Source organism: Pan troglodytes, chromosome 9 (genome assembly GCF_028858775.2).
Source record: "Pan troglodytes isolate AG18354 chromosome 9, NHGRI_mPanTro3-v2.0_pri, whole genome shotgun sequence".
NCBI lineage: Eukaryota > Metazoa > Chordata > Mammalia > Primates > Hominidae > Pan > Pan troglodytes.
The window spans coordinates 79,952,371-79,967,933 of NC_072407.2; the positions used below are offsets into that span (position 1 = coordinate 79,952,371).

The 15,563-nt window shown below is 42.0% G+C and overlaps 1 protein-coding gene across 6 annotated transcripts in view; it reads right to left on the reverse strand.

The window, feature by feature from the left end:
• The window catches only part of INTS4 (integrator complex subunit 4), a 116,865-nt gene that overhangs the window by 48,323 nt on the left and 52,979 nt on the right, over positions 1–15,563 (reverse strand). For 5 of the 6 annotated variants that reach the window (XM_003313222.6, XM_063783305.1, XM_063783306.1 and 2 more), the window contains 3 exons: positions 14,753–14,824; positions 12,225–12,399; positions 1,849–2,054 (listed from right to left, as the gene is read on the reverse strand). In XM_003313222.6, coding sequence (XP_003313270.1) covers positions 1,849–2,054; positions 12,225–12,399; positions 14,753–14,824 — 453 coding nt within the window. The remainder of the gene's footprint in view (positions 1–1,848; positions 2,055–12,224; positions 12,400–14,752; positions 14,825–15,563) is intronic. The other variant, XM_063783304.1, reaches the window with a different exon arrangement.

Consider the following 15,563-nt stretch of genomic DNA (forward strand, 5'->3'; position numbering starts at 1 on the left):
GTCAGCCAGGCACGGTGGCTCACACCATAATCCCAGCACTTTGGGAGGCCAAGGTGGGTGGATCACTTGAGGTCAGGAGTTCGAGACCAGCCTGGCCAATATGGTGAAACACCATCTCTACTAAAAATATATATATACAAAAATTAGTATTGTGGTGCGTGCCTGTAATCCCAGCTGCTCAGGAGACTGAGGCAGGAGAATTGCTTGAACCCAGGAGGTGAAGGTTGCAGTAAGCCAAGATAGCACCACCGCACTCCACCCTGGGGAACAGAGCGAGACTCAGCCTCAAAAAAAAAAAAAAAAAAAAGGAAAGGAAAGGAAAGGAAAACGGAAAAGAAAAAGAAAAGGAAAGGAAAGGAAAACAAAAGAGAAAAGAAAAGTCAAGACACCTTGAGGAGCTCACAGTCTTATGAAATAGAGAATTACTGAAAAATGCTAGAGCAGTATACACAGGGTGCTATGGGAATAGAGTGGTGGCATTTAGCCCACCCAGTGCTGGGAGTAACAGTTAGGGAAGGCTTCCTGGATATGTTACCTAATATAGGCTGTGGGAATAAGTGGACATCTGGGTTAAAGTGGCAGTTTTGCAAACTGTGGGGGAAAATTACATTGAAGGTAAAATTGTGAGGAAAAGCAATATGTGTAGGAAAGTGACTTCAGCATAAAGTTCAAGGTGAGGAATGGTGGAAAAGAAAGCTAAAAAGGAAAGGAGTGGCTAGGCTATGTATGAGGCCACCCATGAAGAACCGCACATAGAATGTAAACTTATTTTTAGGAAAAAATACATGAAAAAATTATAAAGATTTATAATTCAGGAAAAATCTTAGTAGAAGTGCTAAGCAGCTGAGAGAATGGTAGGGACCTTCAAAACCAAAGCACCAGCTATTCTTTAAAGTACGCAGTAGAAATCTGTTACAAGTGTTCTAAAAACTAAGCACCTAATCACTATCCCTTTCACATCTGAACCCCAACTTCCCCCAAAAAGGAAACCAGAGGACAAACCCCATTTATGAATACTCTGAAGAACTTGAGTAGTTGCAATTAAAATCCAGACATCTTAGAAAAATAATAGAAGAACCACCTAGAGCCGTACGGCCTGGGAAGCAACTCTGTGTTTACATTCTGGTTCAGCCACTAACTCAGACAACTTATTTTTTTCTCTGTAAAATTCCCAGGGTAGAATGAATCAATCCCTAAGAGCACTTGCTGCTATAACAGCCTATGATTCACTACAAGAATAAAATCAAATTAAAGGTTGAAAAGAACTCTTCATTATTTAGCCCCTACCTTATCTATAGCCACGTCCTCCACTCTTCCATCTCTTCAACTCTACGCTATCATTATAATAAACTCTTTTTAGTTCCTTGAATATATCATATTCTGTCTTATCTCTGCATCTTTAGACATTGCTCCCTCTGTCTGGTACCCTTTCATCCTACCACCAGTGTCACTTCTCCTTTAAAAAAGATGCACTTCAGCCTGAGTGACAGAGTGAGATCCTGTCTCAAAAGAAGAAGGCAAAAAAAAGCCTAGTTAAGTCCTACTCCTCCTTCAAGTGTCCACTACAGCACTTCCTCCTTCTTCCCAACCTCACCTCAGCCAATTCAGGTTAGACACTATGTATTCCCTAGGCATCCTATCCTTTCTTGATCACAGAAAGACCAAGCTTATTCAAATTTCCTGTTTCATAGTCAATTTCTTCCATCTTAGGGGAGGGGTATGGTGAGAAAACAGAACTGTGCTCCCTGATATACTGTTCTGTCACCAATGCCTAGCACAATACCTGATTTTAACGGGGGGGGGGGGGGTGAGGGATGAAGAAATGAGTAACAAATTAGAAACACTCACCTCTAGCACAGCCAGGACAGTGTCAAGCTGATCTTCTCGGAGGGTGATGTTGTTAGAGATTTTTCTCATGGTATGTATGGACTGCAGACGTACTTCCTCAATTTCATCGTTGAACATGTCAACTAGGAAATCAAGGCACTTCTCAGCAAAAGAGGGTGAAGACTGGGCCAACATGCAGAGGGCCTCCACAGCAGCAATACGAACCTCTAGAAAAAAGAACAAATGAAATTGCACATCAGGCTGGGCACAGTGGCTCACGCCTGTAATCGCAGCACTTTGGGAGGCCAAGGGAGGCAGATCACTTGAGCCCGCCTATGCAACGTGGTAAAACTCTGTTTCTACCAAAAATATTTAAAAATTAGCTGGGTGTGGTAGCGTGCGCCTGTTGTCTCAGCTACTTGGGAGGCTGAGAAGGGAGGATCACTTGAACCTGGGAGGCAGAAATTACAGTTAGCCAAGGTCATGCCACTGCACTCCAGCCTGGTGACAGAATGAGACCCTATCTCAAAACAAAACACACAAAAAACAAATTAGCCAAGTGTGGTGGCACACGCCTATAGTCCCATCTACTTGGGAGGCTGAGGCAGGAAGATCACTTGTGCCCAGGAGTTTGAGGCTGCAGTGAGCCATGATCGTGCCACTACACTCCATCCTGGTGACAGAGTGGGCCCCTGTCTCAAAAAAAAAAAAAAACTCCAAAAACAAAAAAACAAAAACTGCACATCAGCCAGGTGCAGTGCCATACACCAAAGTCCTAGCTACTCAGGAAGCTGAGGTGGAAGGATCATTTGAGCTCAGGAGTTCAAGGCTGGTCTGAGCAACACACTGAAGCCCCATATTTTATATATATATAAAGTAACTCATATCAAATTAAGAGCCATGGGAAAAGTCCAAGATGGATTCCTTCTCCTTCAGGCTGTCTTCTATTCTCTACTCCCCTCATTCTATAAACTCTCCCTGGGAGATCTCTATGCCCACAGTTTCACATACTACCCACCTTAACGTCGATCTAAGAACATGGACTTTAGTATCACAAGGACTATGGCTTAAATCTGACACCACATATATGTGATGAAGTCACATGTCTGTCTACATTAACTTCTTGAAAATTAAATTGTCTTACTTATCTCAGTATTCTGACCACAGTACTTTTTAAAAAGTCAGTTAGTAAATAATGTTATCATTAAGATTAAAGTAGACTAAATATCATTGTTCGAATTTTAGAGGTAAGATTCAGCAATGTGGATTCACTTGCCTCAAAGTGAATGAGGGCAGGAATAGGACCAATACTCAGGTCTGTTGATTGTAGGCTAAAATCATATAGTAGTTAAGGATACATGCTTGGAATGATAGAGGTCTCAGAGCAAACTGTAGTGAATGATCCCTCCACTAAGTTGGAGGGTGATCTTGAATAAGTAACTCAACTTCCTGGCACCTCAAATTTCTCACCCGGTAAATGGAGATAATACTCATTTCCTTACAGAGTTGTTAGGACTAAATGAGATAATACAGGTAAACCACATAGGGACCCTGCCTGGCATATTTTAAGGGCTCAATAAGTATCACCTAGGGTATAGGTTTGGGTTCTGTAAGTACCCTGAAAACAGAGGCATGTTTTCCACCCCTTGGCATGCTCAGAACATGTAAACAATAAAGCCACTGATCCGAGGAAGCCCTTTCTTGATTCACTAATAAGTGGGTCCTGAACACGTATTATATGCTAGGTGCAGTACTAAGGGCTAGGATACAAAGATGAGAAATGAGTAAGACACAGAAAATGCTCACAAGACTTCTATACATGGTTGTTTTTTTCTAGTGATTCCCATATGCTTCTGTAACAAAATGGACTATTCCAAAACAAAATAAAACAAAAAGTACCTAAAGTTGTGGTTAAAACTCACAAACACAAATTCCTCTTTGTATAAAGAAAGGTTTTATAGACATGTTAAAAGTAGAGTTACTACATTAAAGACAGATGATTCAGGTTTTTCTTGGTAGTTATGAATTCCTCCTTTTTATCAGAAGAGAACAATTTTCTTCACTTCACAATAATATAATTTAAACATGAAATTGCTAATTATAAGGCAAGCTAGAGATAAACCCAAACATGTTAAGTGCTGGCTCTTCCTCCTAGAATTTTATCCATTACACCACACTGACTCATATGTAACCTTTGCAAGTCCACCAAGGCAATCAGGAAGGAACTTCTGATCAGAAAGAGATAATCATTGTGACCTCAGCTGATACAATTCCAAGCAGAAGCAAAGAAATGTGGTATTTTACTTTGCCTGAACGGCCAGACTATAAGCAAGAAAATTGATGTTTTCCACTGAACTTTTTGGAATGTTGAAGATATGTCGGCCAGGTATGTCACGCCTGTAATTCCAGCACTTTGAGAGGCCAAGGCAGGAGGATTACTTGAGCCCAGGAGTTCAACACCAGCCTGGGCAACATAGTGAGACCCCATCTCTATAAAAAAAAGTTAATTAAAAATAAATAAATAATATGTCACAGATTCCCTATGGGTACAGAGCAGAGAAAAGGAATCTACTATACTATATTTTAAAAAAGACTGATCCTCAGCATCTGCACATGTATAATTGGATCCAGACTTAGCTACCTATTAGGTTTGTACTTAGTACTAAAGATACAAAGATGAACAAAAGCAAGACTATCCCCCAGGCTTACAAACAAGAACAGTTAATTGCATTACAGAGTGATGACTGTTGCCATGGAAAAGCACAGGGAATGTAAGAAAATGCATATGAAGAAATATAGCTCAATCAATGGGATCAGAGGTGGCTTTCTGTAATACGTGATCCCTAAAAACAATAACTAAAAGAGCTGCTAAGCCAAAAGAAAGAAAAAGGCCTTTCTAGAAGAAAAGCTGCATGCACAAAGTCCCAAAAAGGAGGGAGAAGATGGATAAATCAGAAGACTAGAAGTATGTGAGGCACTACACTAGAGTGAACAGCTAGTGAAATAAGGCTCCATTTCATTCCCAGCAATGCATCCCTAAAACCCAAATTTTCCCAGAACTGTATAAATGTGATAAAATTAGAAAGCTGTCATACCTGATACCTGGTTATGGTATACTCACTTTTTAAACTTAAGTTAATTTGATTACATCTTAATAACATTTGTAACATGAAGGATAAATCCTTGAGGAGATGGATACCTATTCTATATGATGTGATTATTTCATATTTCATGCCTGTATCAAAACATCTCATGTACCCCTTAAATATATATACTAGTATGGAACCAAAAAAGGGCCCACATAGCCAAGACAATTCTAAGCAAAAAGAACAAAGCTGGAGGCCTCATGCTACCTGACTTCAAACTATACTACAAGGCTACAGTAACCAAAACAGCATAGTACTGGCACCAAAACAGATATATAGACCAATGGAACAGAATAGAGGCCTCAGAAATAACACCACACATCTACAACCATCTGATCTTTGACAAACCTGACAAAAACAACCAACAGGGAAAGGATTCCCTATTTAATAAATGGTGTTAGGAAAACTGGCTAGCCATATGCAGAAAACTGAAACTGGATCCCTTCCTTACACTTTATACAAAAATTAACTCAAGATGGATTAAAGACTTAAACATAAGACCTAAAACCATAAAAACCCTAGAAGAAAATCTAGGCAATACCATTCAGGACGTAGGCATGGGCAAAGACTTCATGACTAAAACACCAAAAGCAACGGCAATGAAGCCAAAATTGAGAAATGGGATCTAATTAAACTAAAGAGCTTCTGCACAGCAAAAGAAACTATCATCAGAGTGAACAGGCAACCTATAGAAAGGGAGAAAATTTTTGTAACCTATCCATCTGACAAAGAGCTAATATCCCCAATCTACAAGGAACTTAAACAAATTTACAAAAAAAAACCATGACCCCATCAAAAAGTGGGCAAAGGATATGAACAGACACTTCTCAAAAGAAGACATTTATGCGACCAACAAACATATTTAAAAAAGCTCATCATCACTGGTCATTAGAGAAATGCAAATCAAAACCACAATGAAATACCATCTCACACCAGTTAGAATGGCGATCATTAAAAAGTCAGGAAACAACAGATGCTGGAGAAGATGTGGAGAAACAGGAACACTTTTACACTGTTGGTGGGAGTGTAAATTAGTTCAGCCATTGTGGAAGACAGTGTAACGATTCCTCAAGGATCTAGAACCAGAAATACCATTTGACCCAGCAATCCCATTACTGGGCATATACCCAAAGCATTATAAATCATTCTACTATAAGAACACATGCACACATATGTTTATTGCAGCACTATTCACAATAGTAAAGACTTGGAACCAACCCAAAGGCCCATCAATGATAGACTGGATAAAGAAAATGTGGCACATATACACCATGGAATACCACGCAGCCATAAAAAACGATGCGTTCATGTTCTTTGCAGGGACATGGCTGAAGCTGGAAACCATCATTCTCAGCAAACTAGCACAAGAACAGAAAACCAAACACCACATGTTCTCACTCATAAGTGGGAGGTGAACAATGAGAACACATGGACACTGAAGGTGGGGGGGCATCACACACTGGGGCCTGTCAGGGGGTGGGGGGCTGGGGGAGGGATAGCATTAGGAGAAATACCTAACGTAGATGATGGGTTGACGGGTGCAGCAAACCACCATGGCACGTGTATCACCTATGTAACAAACCTGCACGTTCTGCACATGTACCCCAGAACTTAAAAGTATAAAAAAAAGTATTTAAAAAATCTTAATGGCAAACTGAAAACTGTATAACTAAATCATATAAATGTTAAAAGTGGCCCTCTCCCTGTCCCTCTCCGTCCCCCTCTCCATCCCCCTCTCCCCACAGTCTCCCTCTCCCTCTCTCTCCACGGTCTCCCTCTGATGCCGAGCCCGAAGCTGGACTGTACTGCCACCATCTCGGCTCACTGCAACCTCCCTGCCTGATTCTCCTGCCTCAGCCTGACGAGTGCCTGGGATTGCAGGCGCGCGCCGCCACGTCTGACTGGTTTTCGTATTTTTTTGGTGGAGACGGGGTTTCACTGTGTTGGCCGGGCTGGTCTCCAGCTCCTAACCGCCAGTGATCTGCCAGCCTCGGCCTCCTGAGGTGCTGGGATTGCAGATGGAGTCTCGCTAATTCAGTGCTCAATGTTGCCCAGGCTGGAGCGCAGTGGCGTGATCTTGGCTCGCTACAACCTCCACCTCCCAGCCGCCTGCCTTGGCCTCCCAAAGTGCCGAGATTGCAGCCTCTGCCCGGCCGCCACCCCATCTGGGAAGTGAAGAGCGTCTCTGCCTGGCCGCCCATCATCTGGGATGAGAGGAGCCCCTCTGCCCGGCCGTCCAGTCTGGGAAGTGAGGAGCGCCTCTTCCCGACCACCATCCCGTCTAGGAAGTGAGGAGCGTCTCTGCCCGGCCGCCCATCGTCTGAGATGTGGGGAGCACCTCTGCCCCGCCACCCCGTCTGGGATGTGAGGAGCGCCTCTGCCCGGCCGCGACCCCGTGTGGGAGGTGAGGAGCGTCTCTGCCCGGCCGCCCCCTATGAGAAGTGAAGAGCCCCTCCGCCCAGCAGCCGCCCCGTCTGGGAAGTGAGGAGCGTCTCCGCCCGGCAGCCGCCCCATCCGGGAGGTGTGCCCAGCAGCTCATTGAGAGCGGGCCATGATGACAATGGTGGTTTTGTGGAGTGGAGAAGGGGGAAATGTGGGGAGGGGATGGAGGGGTCGGATTGTTGCTGTGTCTGTGTAGAGAGAAGTGGACTTAGGAGACTCCATTTTGTTCTGTACTAAGAAAAATTCTTCTGCCTTGGGATGCTGTTAATCTATGATCTTACCCCTAACCCCGTGCTCTCTGAAAAATGTGCTGTGTCCACTCAGGGTTAAATGGATTAAGGGTGGTGCAAGATGTGCTTTGTTAAACAGATGCTTGAAGGCAGCATGCTCTTTAAGAGTCATCACCACTCCCTAATCTCAAGTAGCCAGGGACACAAACACTGCGGAAGGCCACAGGGTCCTCTGCCTAGGAAAACCAGAGACCCTTGTTCACTTGCTTATCTGCTGACCTTCCCTCCACTATTGCCCTATGACCCTGCCAAATCCCCCTCTCCGAGAAACACCCAAGAATGATCAATAAATACTAAAAAAAAAAAAAAAAAGAATGATGCAAATGCCTAGATCTGCACATTTCTAAAAGGGTGACTGCAGGGAGACAAATCCCAGAGGGAAGAGACAAACATGAGAATGTTGTTGTGTTGGAGAGGTGGGATTACGGATGTTTTCTTCTTTTCAAAATTTCCATGACTGTTGTTACATTGCCATTGAATTCAATAATAAAGAGCATTAAAACTCAAAAAAATAAAAATAAAAAAATAAAAGGGATGAAATTCAGTTGTAGAAATGAAACAAAGCAAAAATGCTAATAGAAACAAAATAGGTTTCAGTTACTCATTTTAGAGTAAAATAGGTTTTAATAACTGGACTTCCTTATTATCCAATATTATTTAAACTGTAATTCATATTTTAAGTTCATAGAGAATCAAAAAGCAGAGGTAGATTTACTTTCTATACATATGGAACATTTTAGAACAAATGATAGGATAACCCAATTCTTAACATCTACTGATGAAAAACTTTCTTTCAAAAATAATATTCTTGCCCTTCTAAGAAGTAGTTCTATCCTGAGGTATGATTTTATAGGCACTTTTAAGACCTGGCACAGGTCTCTGGCACAAATTTACTGTAAAATGTGGACAATCAACATTACCTCACCAGGTCTGTTACCCTTGCTGATAATGAAGAGGCTGGAGTCAATCATCTCAAAGCACTGAAATTCTGAGATGTACGTGAGACAGATAGCATATGGAAATCACAGGGGCTTTATAGGACATCTATTACAAGATGGAGTAATGAGGACCAGCTTTATCCTCCAAGGATGAGACAGAGACAAAATATATGAAACAACAGCATTCCAGACACTGGGCATCTGGCAATAAAGGACTGCAATCCCTGAGAGATGGGAAATAAATGAGGTGATCTCAATGATTACAGCAATTCTGTTTAGAGAGACTCCAGGCACTAGGTCTTCTCTCCCTGAGTTGAGAAGATTGAGCTAGGAGTTTGGGAAGTCCAATGTGGCTAGAGTTCATAGAGCAAATTACTAGAAAGGAGAGAACTACACAGAGAGACAGAGAGCTTGGGAGATCTGCAGATGGTCGCCTCAAGTCTTCAGCTGAATTCTGATCTGTGAGACAGAGACCATCTGAGGCCTGGAAAAGAACCACTCAAAACGATGAGAGAAAACAATCTCCAGAGGTCACACAGGGCCTATAAAACCACAGTTAACTTAGAAGAATTTTGCAGCCAGGTGTGGTGGCTTACGTCTGTCATCCTAAAACTCTGGGAGGCCGAGGTGGCCGGATTGCTTGAGGCCAGGACTTCAAGCCTGGCCTGGGCAACATGGCAAAACCCCATCTCTACAAAAAATACAAAAATTAGCCAGGTGTGGTGGTGTCCACCTGTGGTCCTAGTTACTCAGGAGGCTGAGGTGGGAAGATCATTTGAGCCCAAGAGGTCAAGGCTGCAGCGAGCCATGACTGTACCTTGGCACTCCAGCCTGAGCAACAGAGCAAGATCCTGTCTCAAAAAAAAAAAAAAAAGAAAAGAAAGAGAGAAAAAAGAAAAGAAGAGGTTTTGCGCTTCAAGTAGTGCAAAAGAAGAGGTTTTTGCTTCACTAGTGGAGAAAAGTAAGCTGTAGGCTAAATGCTACTCTAATCCTGCCTAACAAAGTATAAGACCTGAAAAAATGGATCCCAGAACAAAGCTCAAAAATATTTATAGGAATAAAATAATGTTCAGTATCCAATAAAGTGAAATCTATAATGTCTGGCATCCAATTAAAAATTATCAGACATGAAAAGACACAGGATGGAATATATACAGGATGGAATATATAATACTGGAGGAAAAAAATCAATCAAAACCAACCTACGAATCACAGAAATAATAGTCCTAGTAAACAAGGATAGTAAGACAATTATAAACATATTATCTGTTGACAAAGCTAGAGGAAAGATTAAGTATGTTAAGAAAGACATGGTAGATACTAAAAAGACCCAAATTCTTTCTTCTTTTTTTTGAGACAGGGTCTTGCTCTGTCACCCAGACTGGAGTGCACTTGTGTGATCATGGCTCCCTGCAACCTCTAACTCCTGCGCTCAAGCAATCCTCCTGCCTCAGCCTCCCAAGTAGCTGGGACTAAAGGCATGCACAACCATGTCTGGCTAATTTTAAATTTTTTGTAGAGATAGGGTCTCCTTATGTGGTCCAGGATGGAAAAAACCCAAATTCTAATCAAACTTCTAGAGACAGAAACTACATGTCTGAGATGAAAAATATACTAGGTGGGATTAACATCAGATTATATCTTGCAACACTCAAAGACAAAGCAATAGATACTATCCAAAATCAAACACAAAGAGAAAATAAAAACTGGAGAAAGGAAGGAAGGAAGGAAGGAAGGAAGAATAGAGCATCAGTGAGCTGTAAAACAATGTCAGTATCCTAATGCATGTGTAATGAAAGTCGCCAAAGGGCCTGTAGAGTCAGAGAAATTTAAAAAAATAATAGTGGCTGGGTATGGTGGCTCACACCTGTAATCCCAGCACTTTGGGAGGCTGAAGCGGGCAGATAAGTTGAGCTCAGGAGTTTGAGACCAGCCTCGGCAACATGGCAAAACCCCGTCTCTACTAAAAATACAGAAATTAGCCGAGAGTGGTGGCGGGCACCTGCAGTCCCAGCTACTCGGGAAGCTGAAGCATGAGAATTGTCTGAACTCAGGATGCAGAGGTTGCAGTGAGCCAAGGTCACACCACTGCACTTCAGCCTGGGCAAAACTCTGTCCCCGCCACACCCCCCGAAAAAAAAAGAGAGAAAGAAATAATAGCAAAAAAAAAAATTTCCAACTGTGATGAAAACTATTTGATTCAAGAAGCTCAACAAACTCCAAACAAAAGAAACATGACATGAACTGTACTATACCCAGGCATATCATAATCGAATTGCTTAAAACCAGTGATAAAGAGAAATCTTAAAAGCAGCTTGAGATAAAAAGACACATTATATACAGAGGAAGATAAAAACGACAGCAGATTTCTCAACAGAAAACTATGGAGCAATATCATTAAAAGACTGGTAGAGGCCATGCACAGTGGCTCACGCCCGCAATCTCAACACTTTAGGAGGCCAAGGCAAAAGGATCACTTGAGCCCAGGAGTTCAAGACTGGCTTGGACAATATAGGGAGGCCCTGTCTCTACAAAAAATTAAAAAATTAGCCGGGCATGGTGACACGTGCTTCTGGTCCCAGCTACTCGAGAGGCTGAGGTGGGAGGATTGCTTGGGTCCAGGAAGTCAAGGCTTCAGTGAGCTGTGATCACACCACTACACTCTAGCCTGGGTGTCAGAGTGAGACCCTGTCTCAAAAAACAAAAAAGTCTCTTGGAAAAAAAAACTTATTAATCTAGAATTGTATTCCCACAAAAATATCTTTCTGTATTTATTTATTTATTTATTTTTTGAGACAGAGTTTTGCTCTGTTGCTTGCTCAGGCTGGAGTGCAGTGGCACGATCTCAGCTCACTGCAACCTCTGCCTCCTGAGTTCAAGTGATTCTTGTGTCTGAGCCTCTCTAGCAGCTGAGATTACCGGTGCATGCCACCATATCAGCTATTTTTTGTATTTTTAGTAGATCCAGGGTTTCACCATGTTAACCAGGCTGGTCTTGAACTCCTGGCCTCAAGTGATCCTCCAGCCTCAGCCTCCCAAAGTGCTGGGATTACAGGTGTGAGCCACCACGCCTGGCCCAAAAATATCTTTCAAAAATGAAGGTGAAATAAAATATTCATCAGTCATATAAAGGTTTGGCAGTCAGACATACCTAGGTTTAAATCTTGCTCTGTCTCTTACTAGCTGGGTAATATCAAGTTATTATTTTTATTAATATCAATTTTAATTACCAATTATTAAGTGCTTATTATAAATAGGCACGTGTATTATGCCAAGTGCTTTATGTATACAGAACCTCATTTAATTCTCACAACTCAGAAAGATAGTTATTATTATCCCTGTTTTATAAAAATGCTGGAATTTAAATACAGATTGACTGAACCCAAATCTCTTGCTCTTGACCATTGTCTCATACTACTGGGGCCTCAGTCTCTTCTGTGTGTAAAATAAAAAGCATAGTAAGTACTTCCCAGAGTTACTGTGAGGACTAAATGAAACGATACATGTGTATCACCCAGTATAATGCCTGACACACAGCAGTCACTTAAAGAGTGCTATTGCTATTATACAGTCATACTTACCATACATCTCATCTTCCAACCCATGAACAAAAGCTCCACAAGCTCCTGACTCAATCAAGTTCACAGCCCCGGTATCTACTTCTTCCTTGGGAGCATCATCTCCCCACTTTCTGCCACTGGAAAACTCCCCCGAACTGTAAAGTTCCTTGGCACGCTCGTGTGCAGTACGTTTCCTCTGCAGAGGACAACAACAATTACCAATTGTAGGAGGTTCATGAAGGAACACTAAGATGAACCCTGAGAACATGGGAAGGCAGAAAATAAAACTGCTCTTTGAGAGTTACGTTTGTAAAAATTATCAGTAGTTCATACAAGAGAAATGCAAATTCAACTTAAAATGAAACCAAAGCCTTGCTGGTCTATAATAGCTGAAAGTACCTAATTAGAGAGGATAAAGATAGCTGAAGAATGTGTTAAGAAAGTTGGTTATGTTTGCTGTGGCAGCAACATAGGAAAGAGAGAGCCAGAGAGGCAAATAATGGCAGTGCCCCTCCAAAAACCATCTTGGGTAGACAATACGTTGACTCTAAGAAAACAATTATCGGGCAGGGAGCAGGTGGCTCACACCTGTAATCCCAGCACTTTGGGAGGCCAAGGCAGGCTGATCACAAGGTCAGGAGATTGAGACCATCCTGGCCAACATGGTGAAACTCCATCTCTACTATAAGTACAAAAATTAGCTGGGCATGGTGGCACATGCCTGTAGTCCCAGCTACTCGGGAGGCGGAGGTTGCAGTGAGCCGAGATCATGCCACTGCACTCCAGCCTGGCGACAGAGCGAGACTCCGCCTCAAAAAAAAAACTATCTTCAGTCCCAGTAAAAGTATTTTTCTATTTGGCAACATTGCGTTCTATTTCAGCTACAGTACAGTCACTAAATAATCTAGTAAACTCACTTTACACAGAGATTGCCTAAGGTGGAATATACTGGTTAGTGTATCCAGTCCACTTGACAGTTATGGTTCTCATCACAAATGAATGACCTGGCACTCCGTTTTATATATCAGCCTCTCATTAAACCCCATCTCTAAAAAACTACAAAAAATTAGCTGGGTGTGGTGGTACACACCTGTAGTCCCAGCTACTCAGGAGGCCGAGGTGAGAGGATCACTTGAGCCCGGGAGGCAGAGGTTGCAGTGAACCAAGATCACACCACTGCACTCCAGCCTGGGCGACAGAGCGAGACCCTGTCTCAAACAAAAAAAAAAACAAAACAAACAAACAAACAAAAAAACCATGCACGAGAAAAAGAGCTGAGAGACATATACCAAAATCACCAAAGTCATTATATTAGGGTAGCAGGCATATGGGTAAATTGTTTTCCTTTCCCTTATCAAAAATTCTACAACGCTATAATATCACTTTTATAATTTCAAAATTGAGGTACTAACAATGAATGTACATATTATTTTCTCAGACTCAAATTTGGTTCTGCAAACCACGTTAGTGAACCATCACAATCAAAGCTTAAGGGCATTTCATAAGAGGTATTTGGGGCCGGGCACAATGGCTCACATCTGTAATCCCAGCACTTTGGGAGGCAGAGGCAAGAAGATTGCCTGGGCTCAGGAGTTCAAGACCAACATGAGGAACACAGCAAGACCTCATTTCTACTAAAGATAAAAAAAAATTAGCTGGACATGGTGAGGTATGCCTGTTGTCCCAGCTACTCAGGAGGGTGAGGTGGGAGGAATGCTTGAGCCCAGGAGATCAAAGTTGCATTGAGTAATGATTGTGCCACTGCATTTCAGCCTGGGCAATAGAGTGAGACCCTGTTTCAAAAAAAAAGAAGAAAAAATGGCGTGGGGTTGGGGGTATTTTGTTACTGTTTGGAGAAAGGCTTTACTCAGTCTTCCATGGTAACTGCTACTGAAAAGGAGTCCTAAAATGTCATACCATCTCACAAAATGAGAATGGGCCTTTGTAGTTCCTAACAAATAGAAAATTAATCTTTTGAGGTTTTCTGGGGTTTTTTTGTTGTTGTTTTTTGGGTTTTGTTTTTTGAGACAGAGTCCCACTCTGTTGCCTAGGCTGGAGTGCAGTGGTGCGATCTCGGCTCACTGCAACCTCTGGTCTCCAGGGTTCAAGTGATCCTCTGCCTCAGTCACCCAAGTAGCTAGGACTACAGGCGCATGCCACCACACCTAGCTAATTTTTGTTTTTTAGTTGAGACAGGGTTCATCATGTTGGCTGGGCTGGTCTCAAACTCCTGGCCGCAAGTGATCCACCTGCCTCAGCCTCCCAAAGGGCTGGGATTACAGGTGTGAGCCACTGCACCTGGCTTAGAAAATTAATCTTGCCTCTTTTTTGTAAAGCATAACCTGTGCAAAGTATTTCATTACAATAATACAAAAGTTAATGAAGTCACTTGTTATTTGCTTCAATTTACTAAGATTTTAAATTAAAATGTAATACAGTTATCATGTTAATTTAACAAATGCTGCTAAGTTAAATCAACACAACTCAGCATACTGCCCCCCTACATTGGTTACAGAAACCCACTTTAAATAACAAAGAATAAAAGGTACCCTCAGATCCGACATCAGCTTCTTGTCAAGGGTCTGCTCCAAGAAATGAGAACTGACTTGCTCCATAGAGCCCTATATAAAGAAAAATCCAGAGCATATAAAACAACTTTTATGATTTGAACATTATCTTAAAATTCAGAGTCTATAGACAATTTAAGTGCATAAAGATAATATTATTCATGACAGTAAAGATGCTATGGGTTCTGAATCAGCAGGAAAATAAAAATATTAGCAGCAGCTAACACCTAAATAGAGCTTAGAATGTGTCACCTACTGTGCTTTTTTTTTTTTTTTTTCTTTCCTGAGATGGAGTTTTGCTCTTGTCACCCAGGCTGGAGTGCAGTGGCATGATCTCAGCTCATTGCAACCTCTGCCACCCAGGTTCAAGCAATTCTCCTGCCTCAGCCTCCTGAGTAGCTGGGATTACAGGTGCCCGCCACCATGCCCGGCTAATTTTTTGTATTTGTATTTGTAATTGTAATTTTTTGTTTTTGTATTTGTAATTTTTAGTAGAGACGGGGTTTCACTACGTTGGGCAGGCTAGTCTCAAACTCCTGACCTCAGGTGATCTGCCTACCTCGGCCTCCCAAAGTGCTGGGATTACAGGCGTGAGCCACCACGCCCGGCCACTATGTGTCATGTACTATTCTAAGGGCTTTAGACGTATATTAACTCATTTAAATCCTCACTATAACCCTGAGAAGTAAGTACTATATTAGTCCCATTTTATATATGGAGAAAAGACACAAAAAGATTAAATAACATATTGACGGTCACAAAGAATAAATTCCAGAGCTAGGAGATAAATCCA